The sequence below is a fragment of the Mobula hypostoma genome, chromosome 1 (assembly GCF_963921235.1).
Source record: "Mobula hypostoma chromosome 1, sMobHyp1.1, whole genome shotgun sequence".
Classification (NCBI taxonomy): domain Eukaryota; kingdom Metazoa; phylum Chordata; class Chondrichthyes; order Myliobatiformes; family Myliobatidae; genus Mobula; species Mobula hypostoma.
The window spans coordinates 179,253,535-179,268,947 of NC_086097.1; the positions used below are offsets into that span (position 1 = coordinate 179,253,535).

The 15,413-nt window shown below is 44.0% G+C and overlaps 1 protein-coding gene across 2 annotated transcripts in view; it reads left to right on the forward strand.

The window, feature by feature from the left end:
• osbpl1a (oxysterol binding protein-like 1A) overlaps positions 1-15,413 on the forward strand; it is a 264,088-nt gene that overhangs the window by 12,572 nt on the left and 236,103 nt on the right. For both annotated transcript variants that reach the window (XM_063060473.1, XM_063060482.1), the window contains 3 exons: positions 1,708-1,834; positions 4,959-5,044; positions 9,008-9,082. In XM_063060473.1, coding sequence (XP_062916543.1) covers positions 1,708-1,834; positions 4,959-5,044; positions 9,008-9,082 — 288 coding nt within the window. The remainder of the gene's footprint in view (positions 1-1,707; positions 1,835-4,958; positions 5,045-9,007; positions 9,083-15,413) is intronic.

The window sequence follows — 15,413 nt, forward strand, 5'->3', positions numbered from 1 at the left end:
TGGACCACCTTGGGTTGTTTTCCCAGGAACGGCTGAGGGGAGACCCGACAGATGCCTATAAAATTGTGAGAGGCATCAACAGTGTACATAGCCAATATCTTTTTCCCAGAGTCAAAATGTCTAAAACCAGATGCTGTGCATTTAAGGTGAGGGGGGAGGGGTAAGCTCAAAGCTGATGTGTGCTGCAAGTTTTATTTCACACGGTGTGGTGTGGTCAGGATAACACTCCCGGGGTGGTGCTGGGGGCAGAAACGAGAGTCGTGTTTTTGGGGGTCTTGGGTAGGCATATGAAAATGGAGGGATCGTATGTGCAGACAGCAGGGATTAGGCATCATTAGCTTACCCCTAATGCAGCTTTTTGAAGCAAATGAATGGTGGGGCTGTTGCCACACAATAAATCCTGGGACCCCCCCCCCCCCCCGGGAGCACTGAGGGTCAGAGGGGCCTCAGTGTAAAAGGTCCCTCCAGAGAGCAGCACAGGTGGATATAATGGATTGTTACATACGTTATCGATGGCAGAGAATGTGGCAGATGGAATTTAACTTGGACAAGTGTGAAGTGATGCACTTTGGGAAGTGCAGGGGACAGAATGCTGAGCCGTGGGCAGTGTTGTAGAACAGAGAGATCTAGGAATACAAGTCCATAGGTCCCTGACAGTGGTCAAACAGGTAGACAGCATGGTGACAGAAGCAACTGGCACATGTGCCTTCATCAGTCAGGACACTGAGGTCAAGCGTTAGGACATCACGTTAAAACTCTACAAAATGTTGGTGAGACTCCAGCTGGAATATTGTCTGTGGTTCTGGTTGCCTTAATGGAAGGGTGTGATTAAGATAGTGGGGGTATAGAAAAGATTCACAGGGATCTTACTGGGACTGTTTTCTCTGGAGTGTAGGAAGCTGAGGAGTGACCTTATAGAGGTCATGAGGAGCACAGATAACATGGATTGTCAATCTTTTTCCCAGGGTAGTAGAGTCTAAAACAGAGGGAAAAGAGTGAAGGTGGAAAAGGAAAGATTTAATAAAGAATCTGACGGGTAATTATTTTCAATCAAAGGATAGCGAGTAGATGGGACAAACTGCCATAAGAAGTGTTAGAGTTGTGTACAATTAACTTTAAAAAATATTTTAGTATTTTAATTTTTAGGGGAGATTAAGAGGAATATGGACCAAATACAGATAAATGGGACTAGTTCAGGAAGATACCTTGGCCAGTATCGATGAATTAGGCTAACGGGCCTGTCTGTTCTGTGTAACCCATGATGTGGTTACACTGGAAAGGGTGATGAGATTCACCAGGATGTTACCGAGGAAGGAGTATTTAGTTAGGAGGAGAGACTGAATGGACTTGGGTTTGTTTTCTCTGGAGTGTAGGAGGTTGAGGAGAACTTTTTAGAGCTGTACAAATCCTGAGTGGCATAGATAGGGTAGATAGTGGGGAACTTCTCTGCTTTGAAGAAACAGACAACATGAAGTTGGTGGACTTGAGGATAACGTAGAAGGTTGCCGTAGGTTGCAAATGGACACTAATGGGATGCAGAGCTAGGCTGACAAGTGACAGATGAAGTCCAGTCCAGAAAAGCATGAAGTGATACACTTTGGAAAGTCAAGTTGGAAGGCAAAGTACAAAGTTAATGGTCTGTTCCACCTTATCGCCTGCCCGTCATGTAGAGTTTGATGTTCAAACGTGATTTGTTTTGAAGCGTAGATGGAAGGGCAGCGGTATGCTGAGGACCAGTTGCTTTACCAGGCTCGGAATGGAGACTTGACTGGAATCAGACAGTTACTGGAAGAATGCAAAGATGGAAAGGTGACTCTCAATATCAACTGTAAAGGTGAGTTTTCCTAAAACACCATCTTATTCCTCACCCTGTCATGTCCGTTCTTTACTTATGATTTATTATTATAATTGCAAGTAGTTGTTGATGAATGTGGGAGGTCATGAACAGTGCGGTCCAAGGGGAGGCCATTCAGCCCAGGCTCATCATGTTGGTACGTCCAAAAGTTTTCTAGGCTTTGCAATTACATGGTTGGACCAGTACAGATTATTAATGTTCACCCCTCTGCACCTGAAGCTCTCAATCTCATCAATGCTGATAGAGACAGAAACGTGCATTGCCCCACTTTCTGATGTCAGTGACCAGCTCTTTATTTTGGCTGACGTTGTGGGGAAGGTTGTTGATATGGCACCATGTCATTAAGCACTCCGTCTCCTTGCTGTACTCTGATTCATCAATATTTGGGATGTAGTCCACGACTTTTGTACCATCTGCAAACTTGTAGATGGAGTTAGATCAGAATTTTGACATGGAGGTGTGAGCGTACAGAGAGTAGATTAGCGGGATGAGGACGAGGCCTTTAAATAATCATGGCGAAGGTGTTGCTGCCTATCCTTATCAATTTGCAGTCTGTTGGTCGGGAACTAATAAGGAACTGAGAGAGGGTTATTCTCCCATCAACACACTTTTTCTTCTCTATGGCTGGTGGGTCACATCCGGTGTGGAACAAGAAGCCTTTCATGTAGTGAGATGATAGAAGAACTGAACAAAACCCTCTAGCTCTCAGATGTGAGATTTCTCTTGATCTCTTGGCCTGCTGCCAACTTGGAGAGTTCTAGATTCCCACTGGGATGTCTAAGAGGAAAGAATTCTGGAATCCCGCTTTCTGATGTCACCTGTGGCTGGTGGGTCTGGGGGGGAATGGTAGTGTGGTGGTTCTGTTGAAGTTATTGAATCACACAGCATAGAAGCAGGCTCCTTGGCCCTCCGTGTCCATGACAACTATCTGGGCCAATTACTGGACAAACAAGACCATTGATCCAGGCCATGGGTCTGAATCCCCTCAGAACAGTTGGAGGGGGTTAAATCTGAGTAACGAAAGCTGGATTTTAATTTATGTTGTCTAATTAATCAACCGGTCTGCACGTCTTTGGGCTGAGGATGGAAACCCATGCAGTCGCAGGGAGATTGTGTAAACCCCACACAGACAGCACTGGTGGTCAGGCTCAAAATCAGATCCCTGGAGTGTCAGCTGGATGTTACAACTGCTGTCACCCCCTCTCCTCTGCTCCAAAAAGGCAAATTCAGGCAATCCAATAGTTGCTTGTGGCTACATTTTTCCATTCCAAAAAAAACATCCTGATAAATTTCCTTTGCACCCTGACCAGTGCAACTAGATCCACCTTATAGTGTGGTGACCAGAACTGTATAAAATGCTCAAACTGTGCTCCACTGAGGCCCTCATTTGTTGTCCTGAAATGCAAAACCTCGTACTTGGACAAATTAAACTTCATTAACGATTCCTCAGCCCATTTGACCAGCTGATCAAGATCCCCCTCTAAATCCTGCTTTTGTGTTCTCTTGTTATTGGATCTGTCTTAACCACTTCCTCTGGCAGCTCACTCCATGTACTCGCCATCCTTTGTGTTTAACAAGAAAGGTTGCCTCTGAAGTTCCTATTTACTCTGATCCCTCTCATCTTAAAACAAATGCCCTCTGGATTCTCTAACCCTGAGAAAAAGACACTGCAAATTCACCCGATATATGCCCTTCATGATTTTATACAAGTCTATTAGATCACCTGTCTTGTCTCATAGAGTCAGACAGCTTGAAAAGAGGCATTCCTGCCCGAATCGTCCACACCAACTGTGTTGCCCAGCAAACTCATCCCATCTGCCCACATTTGGCCCATAGACCTCTAAAACTCTCCTATACATGTACTTACCTTAATGCCTTTTAAATGTTGCTATTGTGCCCACTTCAACCACTACTTCTGGCAAAAGTTCTTCCTGAACTCACTATAAAATCTTTGGCCACTGATGTTAAACCTATGCAGTTTTTGTTATAGCACCTCCCCCTTTCTGGGGAAAAGACTATGTACTTTTACCCACATGATCTTACACTCCAAGGAATAAAAGAGTGGTGGACATATGCAAAGAGCAGCCAGGTGAGGTGGTAGAGGTAAGTACAATAGCATTTAAAGGTAATTTGGGCAGGTACCTGGATAGGAAAGATTTAGAGGGATTAAGGGGTAATTTCAGATGGGATTAGTTTGGATGGGCATCTTGGTTGGTATAGATTATTTGGGCTGAAGGGCTTGAGAATGCTGTATGAGTCTGAGAGAGCAATAAAAAGGTGTACTGAGAATGTTAGGATGTTGAAGGGAACCAGAAACTTTGGTTCAGAGTCTGTGTCTGAGCTGTAAGTGCTTCTGTAGTATTCACACAAGGTGGATTTCTCAAACAGTCGCACAAATAGACACATAGAGCATTGTGTGGGTTTCCTCTCGGTACTCCGGTTTCCTCCAACATCCTAAAGACGTACAGCTTGGTAGGTTTATTGGTCACGTGGGTATAATTGGGCCAGAAGAGCCTGTTAATGTGCTGTGTATCTAAGTAAACAAAATCTCTTCCTCCTGATGTAGCTGTTACGGCTGATTTATACTTGTGCGTATGGGCTATGCCGAAGGCCTGATTTATACTTTTGCCTAGCCCTATGCCGTAGCGAGCATGTGTAGTTGTGTCTGCGTCGCTCTGCAATTCACCGCCAAAACATTAGTTGGCGGTGGAGTTTCTATGCCACTGTGTTGAGTTTCTTCGTGAGAGACATGGATGAGGAAGCGCATTTGAAATATTTTTGGATGTCGGCAGGTAGATTTGACGATTTGGTTCATCGTCTCCAACCATTTATTTCGCATCAGTGTGCAGACATGGCGGAGAAAAGCAACTGGAAATGTGTATGAGGAAATGCGATGCTACCAAGCGAACCAATCACAATTGTTGTGGTCTGCGTCGCCACGATGTGTGAGTTACATTTTTGGGGAGGTGCATGCCACCCTATGGCGTAAGGTACAGCGTAGGGCACGCGATACCTACGGCGTACATTTGACGCACAAGTATAAATCAGCCTTTATTCCAAAGCGGTGTTGTGGGGAAATAGTTAACTAATTGTTGTGTTTTAGGTCAGAGCAAGTCTAACTTTGGCTGGGCACCACTGCACTTGGCCTGTTATTTTGGGCATAAAGACGTGGTGGAGGAATTATTAAAGGTAGGTTTTGATGTGCATTAATTGATTTAAGTTCGAGATTTCACATGAAGGACATTATGACTGCTCATAAGTGGATATTTAATTGTGTTTGGTTTTTTTTGCTAAAAATGTGCAAGTATTGTTAAAGTTTGCATTATTAGTGATGTCGCATTCTGTCCAGATACTGAAGCTCCTTCCATTCTCTTGGATCTGATTGAAAAAGAGAAGGTGCAGAAAATAATTAATAACCTTTGGAATTACGGGATGGAAGTAAATGTTCACATTGTACATAGGAAAGGAGAAAAAGGCCATCAGGGGCAGCTTCTTCACACAGAGGGTGCTGCATATTTGGTATATAATATATAATGCGTATATAATGAGCGGCCAGAAATAGTGGTTGAGCTGAGCACATTGGCAACATTTAAAAGCTGTTTAGAGAAGGGCATGGATAGGAGAGGTTCAGAAAGCTATGGGCCAAATGCAGGCAGGTGGGACTAGTTGACTGGGCAACAGTTAGGCTGAAAGACCTATCTCCATGCTGTATAACTCTATGGTTGTAACAGCACAGAATAAGAGCATTCCCACAATGCCAAATTAAACAAAGTCCCTCCTGCCTTCATTCCCTGCATATTCCCATGTGTATCCAAATGACTCATAAGCAGCACTACTGTTCTGCTGAGAATTAGTTATTACTCAGAGAGGAGGCTGTTTGGCCCCTTGACTCTGTGCTTCCTTTCAGTGTGTCATCTAAGAAACAGCAAGCCCTCTCAAGCTTGGAATTGATTTATTATTATAACATGAACCGAGGTACAATGGACAGCTTGTCTTGCATACTGTATGCACAGTGCATTGAGGTAGAACAAGGTAAAACAATAATGCAGAATAAAATGTAACAGCTACGGAGAAAGTGTAGTGCAAGGTAGATGAGTTTCTAAGTCACAATGAGGTGTACTGTGAAGTCAGGAGTCCAATTTATCGCACTAGGGGACCGTTCAGTAGTCTTATAATACCGGGTTAGAAACCATGTGGTATGAGCTTTCAGTGTTTTGTATCTTCTATCCAATGGAAGAAGTGAGAAGACAGAATGTCTGGGATGGGTGGGTTCTTTGATTATGCTGATCGCTTTATCAAGGCCGTGACAATTATTAACCATAAAAGGGAGGCAGATTTTCATGATGTGCTGGCTGTGACCATGAGTCCCCAGTTTCTTGTGGTCACTGGCAGAATAGTTGCCGTACCAAGCTGCGATACATCCACCTAGAATGCTTTCTAAAGGCTCAAAAGTTCATTTTATTATCAAAGTATGAATGCAGAGCTTCATCTTCTCCAGATAGCCATAAAATATAGAAGAACCATGAGAGTTGTTGAAACCCCTTCCTGCACAAAAAAGAAAAAGAAACAAAATTCTGAAACCCCCAACCCCACCCCAAACCCCTCCTTCGCACAATGTGCAGTGATAAAACTTGGTGAGAGTTGACAGAGATATGTCAAATTTCTTTTGCCTCCTGAGGAAGTAGAAGTGTTGGTGTGCTTTCTTGGACGCAATATCAATCTGGTTGGACCAAGACAGGCAGTTGGCGATGTTTATTCCTAGTCATCACTCACAAAAGGAAAAAATACTCCTCATCTCTGTCTGAAATAGGTGAGCCATTGCTCTGAAATGGCCCCTGGTTAAGGAAACAACTTCTCAGCATCCTCTCTGTTAATCTGCCTCAGTTTGGTGTTTCATTGTGATCACTTCTCAATCTTAAACTCCAAACCAACTGCTTCCACCACCACCCTGAGTAACCCAGGCACCTACTATACTCTGCATTTTAAAAAAAATCTTGCCCCTTGTGACCTTTAAACTTCCTCCCTCTGACCTTAAAAGGGTGTCCTGTGGTGTTTGACATTTCTACCTTGCGAGCAGATTTTGACTGTCTAATTTATCTGTGCTTCACTAATCTGTATGGGTGCAACCTGCTCAGTCTGTCTTCAAGTCTTCATCCTCCATCACCTTTCCTCATACTGCCTTCAGTATAAGTATGTACTTGAATTTGTGGACCAGAACTGCTTAAGAATCGGATTTATTATTACTGACATATGACTGTACGCAGATTTCCAGTGCAATCTCAATAGCGCCCAGTCAAGTTGCGTCAGGCGTTCTCTGCTTTTGTCCTTCGTCTCCCTTGTGATACAGACCACGTTCTGTTATCCTTGCTTAGCTGTGTGCTGACCCTTTGTGTTTCATCCACCAGAGCTCTCAGATCCCATTATGTCGCCACGTTTTGTTGTCTCACTGCAGGCGAGTAATAACTTTCCATTAGTGAGAAAAGATGAACTTTATTTGGCACATGCACATTGCAACATAGAGTGCAATGTGTCATTAGAGTCAATGACCAACACAGTCCCAGCAGTTGCTGGTGCAGCTCGCGAGTGCCATCATATTTCCAGTGCCAACGTAGCATACCACAACTCGCTAACCTTAACCTATACGACTTTGGAACGCTGGGGCACCCAGAAAAAAACCCATGATGTCAGAGGGGGAGTGTAAAAGCTCCTTTCAGACAGTGCAGGAATTAAACCTTGATCACGGCCATCGTAAAGCGTTACTCTAACACCATGCTGCTGTGCCACCCTTTCTCCCTTCCAGCTCACGCATTGCCATATTAAACCCTCATCCTTTAGCTATCTACCCACTCAAAATAACATGCCTATATCCTATATGCTCTTCAAAGAGCATCACATAAGAAGAAAGTAACCAGGAGCAGGAGTAGGCCACCTGGCTCGTTGGGCCTGCTCAGACATTCAATAAGATCATGGCTGATCTGGCCATGGACTCAACTCCACCTACCGGCCTTTTTCCCAATAACCCTTCTATGCATTCTCCTGCTATGCAAAAATCTATCAAACTCTTCCTTAAATATATTTAAATATTATATATATTTCCTTAAGTATATTTTCTCAAATATTTTCCTTAAATATATTTAATGAGGTAGCCTCTACTGCTTCCCTGGGAAGAAAATTTACAGATTCTCCTCATCTCCAACCTAAATCTACTCACCCAAATCTTGAGGCTCTGTCCCCTAGTTCTCATCTCACCTGCCAGTGGATACAACTTTTCTGACTATCTTAGCCATCTCTTTCATAATCTTATATGTTTCTATAAAATTCTTCTGAATTCCGGAGAGAATAGTCCCAGGCAATTCAATCTCTCCTCATAGCTAGCACCCCCCGCCCCTCACCTCTGGAATCACTGGAGGCTGGGTCTGAGGAAAGACCTGATTGATGTTGGTAAAATTATGAGAGGCATACGGTAGACAGTCAGAGTCCTTTCCCTGTATCAGACATTAAACAACATGTTTTTAGGGTTAGAGGAGGATGTTTGATGATAACATGTTTTTTACACAGTGAGTTGTATGTCCATGGAATGGGTTACCGGGAGTAGTTAGTGGCAGCAGCTAGCTTGTTAGGGTTTAAGATGAATAGGAAGGGAAGAGAAGAATACGAGTGATACACAGGGTAAGGATATTTCGTATAAATTGACATAGTTCGGCACAACATCATGGGCCGATTGACCTGTCCCGCGCTGTATTCTTCTATGTTCCATTCCCCTCCTCCTCGTAGGAGGGAAGAGAAGTGGAGTTGGGAGACAATGGAATTAGGAAGCAGATAATGAGAACAGCTTATAATCACTCCTCCTATCAGACAGAAGGTACAAAAGCCTGCAATCATTTCCCACCAGGTGAAAGGACAACTTCTATCCCACTCTTATAGACTCTTGACTGAACCTCCTGTGCATTAAGGTGGACTCTTTGTGCCCTCCTCACACTTATCTTTGAATCATCATCGAATTTGACTCCAGTGCAGTTAGTCCCAATATGTAAAACTGTCTGCATCCTGCTCCAGGAAGCGACAAATCAGCTGGCAGCTTGGTGTTGGTGATCCTGGTGGTGAGTGCCAGGTAAAACTGAAATGTTCACCAGTTTGTTGTGTTACTGGCAGGCTGGTGCAGATGTGAACGTGGTGAATGACGTTGGGGACACACCTCTTCACCGGGCATCCTTCACTGGCAGGAAGGTGAGCGAGAATTTTTGCAAAACCACCACTGATGTTGTTCAATATCAGCTACTGCTGTTTTAATGATTTGATTTATTATTGTCACTTGTACTGAGGAACAGTAAAAAAAAAACTGTGTGTTGCATTCCATCCATACAGATCGCGTCAGTGATGGGTTAAGAGTGAAAGGTGTGAAATTTAAGGGGAACATGAGGGGAAATTTCACTCGGGGTAGTGGGAGTGTGGAATGAGCTGCCAGTACAAGTGATGAATGTGAGGTTGTGTTCAGTGTTTAAGAAAAGTTTGGATAGGTAGGGGAATTTGCATGGACCAGATGGACCGAAGGGCCTGTTTTTGTGCTGTTCTTCTCTATGACTCATGTTTAAAAAAAGTAGTGAGCTAGTATTTATGGGTTCAATGTACATTCAGAAATCAGGTGGCAGAGGAGAAGAAGCTGTTCCTGAACAGTTGAGTTTATGCCTTCAGGTTTCTGTACCTCCTTCTTGGTAGCAGTGAGAAGAGGGCATGTCCTGGGTGGTGGGGCTCTTCAATTATGGGTGTAGGCAAACGGTATGGTGCATTACAATGATGAGATAGTTTGTGAGGTCAGGAGTCTGTTTTATCAGAATTGGGACTATCTAATAGTCTTATAACACGGGGACAGAAGCTGTCCGTGAGTCTGGTGGTATTTGGGGGGAGAAGTGGGTATGTCTGGCTCCAATGTTATTTGTAGTCTCCTAATATCCCAACTGGTGGCTGGATACAAATGTACAAACTGGGCACAGGGGAGTGAGTGTCACTTAGTCCCTCGGGATTGTACAAAGTGGGCACAGGGGAGGGAATGTCACTCAATCCCTTGGGATTGTACAAAATGGGCACAAGGGAGGGAATGTCACTCAATCCCTGGGGATTGTACAAACTGGGCACAGGAGAGTGAGCGTCACTCAGTCCCTCGGTTTCGTACAAAGTGAGCACAGGGGAGTGAGTGTCACTCAGTCCCTGGGGATTGTACAAACTGGGGGAGGGACGGAATGTTACTCAATCCCTCGGGTTTGTACAAACTGGGCACAGGGAGTGAGTGTCACTCAGTTCCTCGGATTTGTACAAACTGGGGGAAGGAGGGTCACTTGGTCCCTCAGGTTTGGTTTCACCAGACCGTAGAACCTTCTTCCAGCTGACTTTGGAGTCTTCTGGCAAACGCTAGCCAAAATTTCCTGTGAGCTTTTTTCAACAGTGGCTTTCTCTTTGCCACTGCCCCACAAAGTTGCAACTGGTGAAGCACCCAGGTAACAGTTGTTGTATGTACAGTCTGTCGCAGCTCAACCACTGAAGCTTGTAACTCCTCCAGGTTGTCATGGGTCTCTTGGTGACCTCCCTCCCTCCTTGCACGGTCACTCAGTTTTTAAGGATGGCCTGTTCTCGGCAGCTGTGTCATATTCTTTCTATTTCTTGGTGATACACTTAACTGCATTCTAAGGGATATTCAGTGACTTGGAAATTTTCTTGTATCCACCTTCTGATGTGCTTTTTGTGGAGTTGCATGGAGTGTTCTTTTGTCCTCATGGTGTAGTTTTGGTCAAGATACTGACTCACCAGCAGTTGGACCTTCCAGCAACAGGAGTATTATTACTGCAATCAGTTGAAACACCGTGACTGCACACAGGTGATCTCCATTTAACTCATTATATGAATCCTATAACCAACTGGCTGCACCAGTGATGATTTGGTGTGTCATATTAAAGGGGGTGAATACTTATGCAATCAATTATTTTGTGTTTTATATTTGTAATTAATTTAGTTCACTTTGTTGAGATTTACTTTCACTTTGACACAAAAGAGTCTTTTTCTGTTGATCATTGTCAAAAAAAGCCAAATTACATCTATTGTGATTCAGTGTTGTAAAACAATAAAACATGAAAACTTCCATGGGGGTGGGGGGATGAATACTTTTTATAGGCTCTGTGTGTATATTCTGAGGTACTTTGAAAACACACATTTCCACGGTTCTTTGAAGGACAGAGGTCCAAAGATGCTAACACTTGCTTGTCATAAACACAAAGAGATTCTGCAGCTATTGAAAATTTTGAGCACATGTACAAACAGTACTAGAGGATATCAGCAGGTCAGGCAGCATCTGTGGAAGGGAATAAACAGTCGACGTTTCGGACTGGGACACTTCAGGAATGTTCGTCTCTGCCACAAATGGATGACTCCCACACCTGTGGTCAGAATGCCATCATCGCTTTTTTTAAAATAATCTTCACCTTGTTTTCAAGTTCATCAATACGACATGGACACTTCCCTTGGTAGTATCTACAGGAGGTTCAAAGGTCAAAGTAAATTTATTACCAAAGTACGTATATATCAGCATGATTCATTTTCTTGCAGGATTTCATAGTAAAAAAATGAATTACAATAGAATCAATGAAAAATTCATGTAAAGACTGACAACCACTCTACAAAAAATACATTGTGCAAATTTGAAAAAAAAATACTGAGAACATGATTTGTCGAGTCGTTAGAAGTGAGTCCATAGGCTATGGAATTAGTTCAGAGTTGAGGTGAGTGAAGTTATTCATGCTGGTTCAGGACTCTGATGGTTGAAGGGTAGTAACTGTTCCTGAACCTGGTGGTGTGAAATCCAAGGTTCCTCGTACCTTTTGCCTGGTGGCAGCAGCGAGAAGAGAGCATGGCCTAGATGGTGGTGTCTTTGCTGATGGATGGTGCTTTCCTGTGTCAGCTCTCCTTGTAGGTGTGCTCAACGTGCTTCAGGCAATGCCTCAATAAGGCAACATCCATCATCAAAGATCCCCATCGTCCAGACCATGCCATCTTCGGGCAGGAGGTACAGAAGCTTGAAATCCCACGCCACCAGGTTCCAGCTAGCTACTTCCCTCTGACAGTTTGGTTCTTGAAGCAACCAGCACAACCCTAAGTAGCGCGCACACAAAATGCTGGAGGAACTTGGCAGGTCAGGCAGCATCTATGGAAAGGAATAAACAGTCAACATTTCAGGTTGAGTCTCTCCAGGACTGGAAAAGACGAAGAAGCAGCCAGAATATGAATGTGGAGAAGGGAAAGGAGCACTAGCTAGATAATAGATTAAGCAAATATACGGAGGGGGGTGGGATGAAGTGAGAAGCTGGGAGGTGATAGGCGGAAAACATAAATGAGTGGAGAATAAGTAATCTGTTAGGAGAGGAGAGTGTGGGAGAAAAGGGAAAGAGGAGGAGCACCCGGGGGAGGTGATAATGCAGGTGAGGATAGAAGATTTAAGGCAGGAGCCAGAGTTAGGAATGGAAGAAGAGGGGAGGGGGAGAAATGACTGGATGTTTGAGAAACCGATGTTCGTGCCATCAGGTTGGAGGCTATCAGAATGAGTTGTTGCTCCTACAGTCTGAGAGTTGGCTCATCATGGCAGGAGAGGAGGCCATCAACTGACATGTTGGAATGGGAGTGGGGGCTGGAATTTAAATGGTTGGCCACTGGGAAATCCTGCTACCTCAGTATAGCAACAGCATGACCACTAAGCATTACAATGGACTTTGTATTTTTTTTGTCTTAGTTGTTCTTTCTTGTAAATTTTGCATAATTTATGTTGATTTATGCTTTTCTTGTGAATGCTGCTTTACTGATGTTACGTGCCTGTGATGATGCCAGTAAGTTTTTAAATTGCACCCGTGCACACATGTACTATATGTGTGCATATGACAATAAATTCACCTTTGACTCTAAAAATCCCTCCATGGTCCTGTCTCCTCTTCCTCCCTGTCGATCTTTGCCAACCCCAGAGTCTCACTGTTTCATCAGATTCCACAAGGCACGTTCTCATTCAGTGTGGCCCTAACTTCCTCCAGTAGCCAGACCTTCATCTGTTCCCCATCTCCTGCACCTTGTTCCTCTCTGGAGACACTTCTTTAAAACAACAGCTTGGTTTAAAGCCCAACAGCTTTAGTATCAAATACAATCCAACAGTATCACTGTGGCACCAAGCATTACGCCTTACTGAACTGTCCTTGCTGGAATGTAGTCCAGGGTCTTAAACACAAGAGATTCTGCAGATCTGGAAATCTAGAGCAACACACACAAACTGCCAATGGAACCCAGCAGGCCAGGCAGTATCTATAGAGGGGACTAAATAGTCAACTTCATCAGGACTGGAAAGGAATGGGCCTGAAGCTAGAATAAGAAGGTAGGGGGAGGGAGAGAAGTACACTCTGGCAGGTGATAGGTGAGACCAGGTGAGGGGGAAGTGGGTGGGTGGGGAAGGGGGAATGACAGAAACAACTGGGAGGTGAGAGTTGGAAGGGGTAGCGGATGGAAGATGAAGGAATCTAATAGGAGAGGATAGTAGATGGACAGAAGGAAGGTAAGGAAGAGGGGAACCACAGAGAGGTAAAAGGCAGGTGAGCAGAAGAGAATGGGTAAGAGAGTAACCAACATTAGCAATGGCAAACGAGAGGAAGAGGGAGAAATTACCAGATGTTAGAGAAATTGATGGTGATGCCATCAGGTTGGAGGCTACCCAGAGGCATATGAGGTGTTGCTGGAAGCAGGTGTAGGCTGTTGTTGGGTACATTTGTTACCATTCTCCTGCCTTCTACGACATTGAAGGAAACTATTTGGTCAATTGTCTCTTTACTGCTCAAGAGAAAGAGCTACCCAGTCTTAGCCCGTCCTCCAGCATGAAGTTACATTTAGAGAGACATAGAGCCATAGAGTACAGCAAGAAACAGGACCTTCGGCCCATCTAGTCCATGTCGAAACCATTTATTCTGCCTACTCACAACGACCTGCACTGGGACCATAGCCCTCCATATCCCGACTAGCCATGTACCTGTCCAAACTTAAACGTTGAAATTGAGCTCGTATGGATTACTTGTGCTGGCAGCTCATTCCACACTCTCATGAGTGAAGAAGTTTCCCCTCATGTTCCTCTTAAAATTCTCACCTTTCACCCTTAATCCATGATCTTTGGTTGTAGTCCCACAACTTCAGTGGGGAAAAAGCCTGCTTGCATTTGCCCTACCTATACCTTTCATAATTTTGTATACCTCTATGAAATCTCTTCTCAGTCTTCTACGTTCCAAAGAATACAGTCCTAACCTATTCAATCTTTCCTTATAACTCAGGTCCTCCAGACCTGGCAACATCCTTGTAAATTTTCTCAGTACTCTTTCAACCTTATTGACATCTTTTCCATAGGTAGGTGACCAAAACTGCAACAATACTCCAACTACACAAATGTCTTGTCCAATGTAACATCCCATCTTTTGTACTCAGTACTTTGACTTATGAAGGTCAATGTGCCAAAAACTTTCTTTACGACCCTGTCTACTTGTGATGCCACTTTCAATGAATTACAGACCTGTATTCCCAGATCCCACTTCTACCATTCCTCAGTGCCCTACCATTCACTGTGCAAGACCTACCCTGGTTGGTCCTACTGAAGTGCAAAACCTCACGTGTCTGCATTAATTTCCATCGGCCATTTTTCAAGTTGATGCAGATCCCTCTGCAAGCCATGATAGACCAGAAGACATAGAGCAGAATTAGGCCATCTCACCCATCGAGTCTGCTGTGTCATTCAATCATGGCTGATCCTTTTTTTTCTCTCCTCTTCAACCCCAGTTCCCGGCCTTCTCCCTGTAACCTTTGATGCCATGTCCAATCAAGAACCTATCAATCTCTGCCTTAAATACACCCAACAACCTGGCTTCCACAGCTGCATGTGACAACAGATTCCACAAATTCACCACCCTTTGGCTAAAGAAATTTCTCTGCATCTCTGTTTTGAAAGGGTGTCCCTCAATTCTAAGTTTGTGCCCTCTTGTCCTAGACTCTCCCACCATGGGAAATATCTTTTCCAATTCTACTCTGTCTAGGCCTTTCAACATTTGAAAGGTTTCAATGAGATCCCCCCCTTATCCTTCTGAATTCCAATGAGTACAGACCCAGAGCCATCAAATGTTCCTCATATTATAACCCTTTCATTCCTGGAATCATCCTTGTGAACCTCCTCAGGATACTTTCCAATGCCAGCACATCTTTTCTAAGATGAGGGGCCCAAAACTGTTCACAATACTCAAGGTGAGGCCTCACCAGTGCCTGATAAAGCCTCAGCATCACATCCTTGCTCTTGTATTCTAGACCTCTTGAAATGAATGCTAACATGGCATTTGCCTTCCTCATCACCGACTCAGTCTGCAAGTTAACCTTCAGGGTGTTCTGCACAAGGACTCCCAAGTCCCTCTGCATCTGAGATTCCTGTGTTTTCTCCCCGTTTAGAAAATAGTCGGCACATTTATTACTACTACCAAAGCATGTGACCATGCATTTTCCAACATTGTAT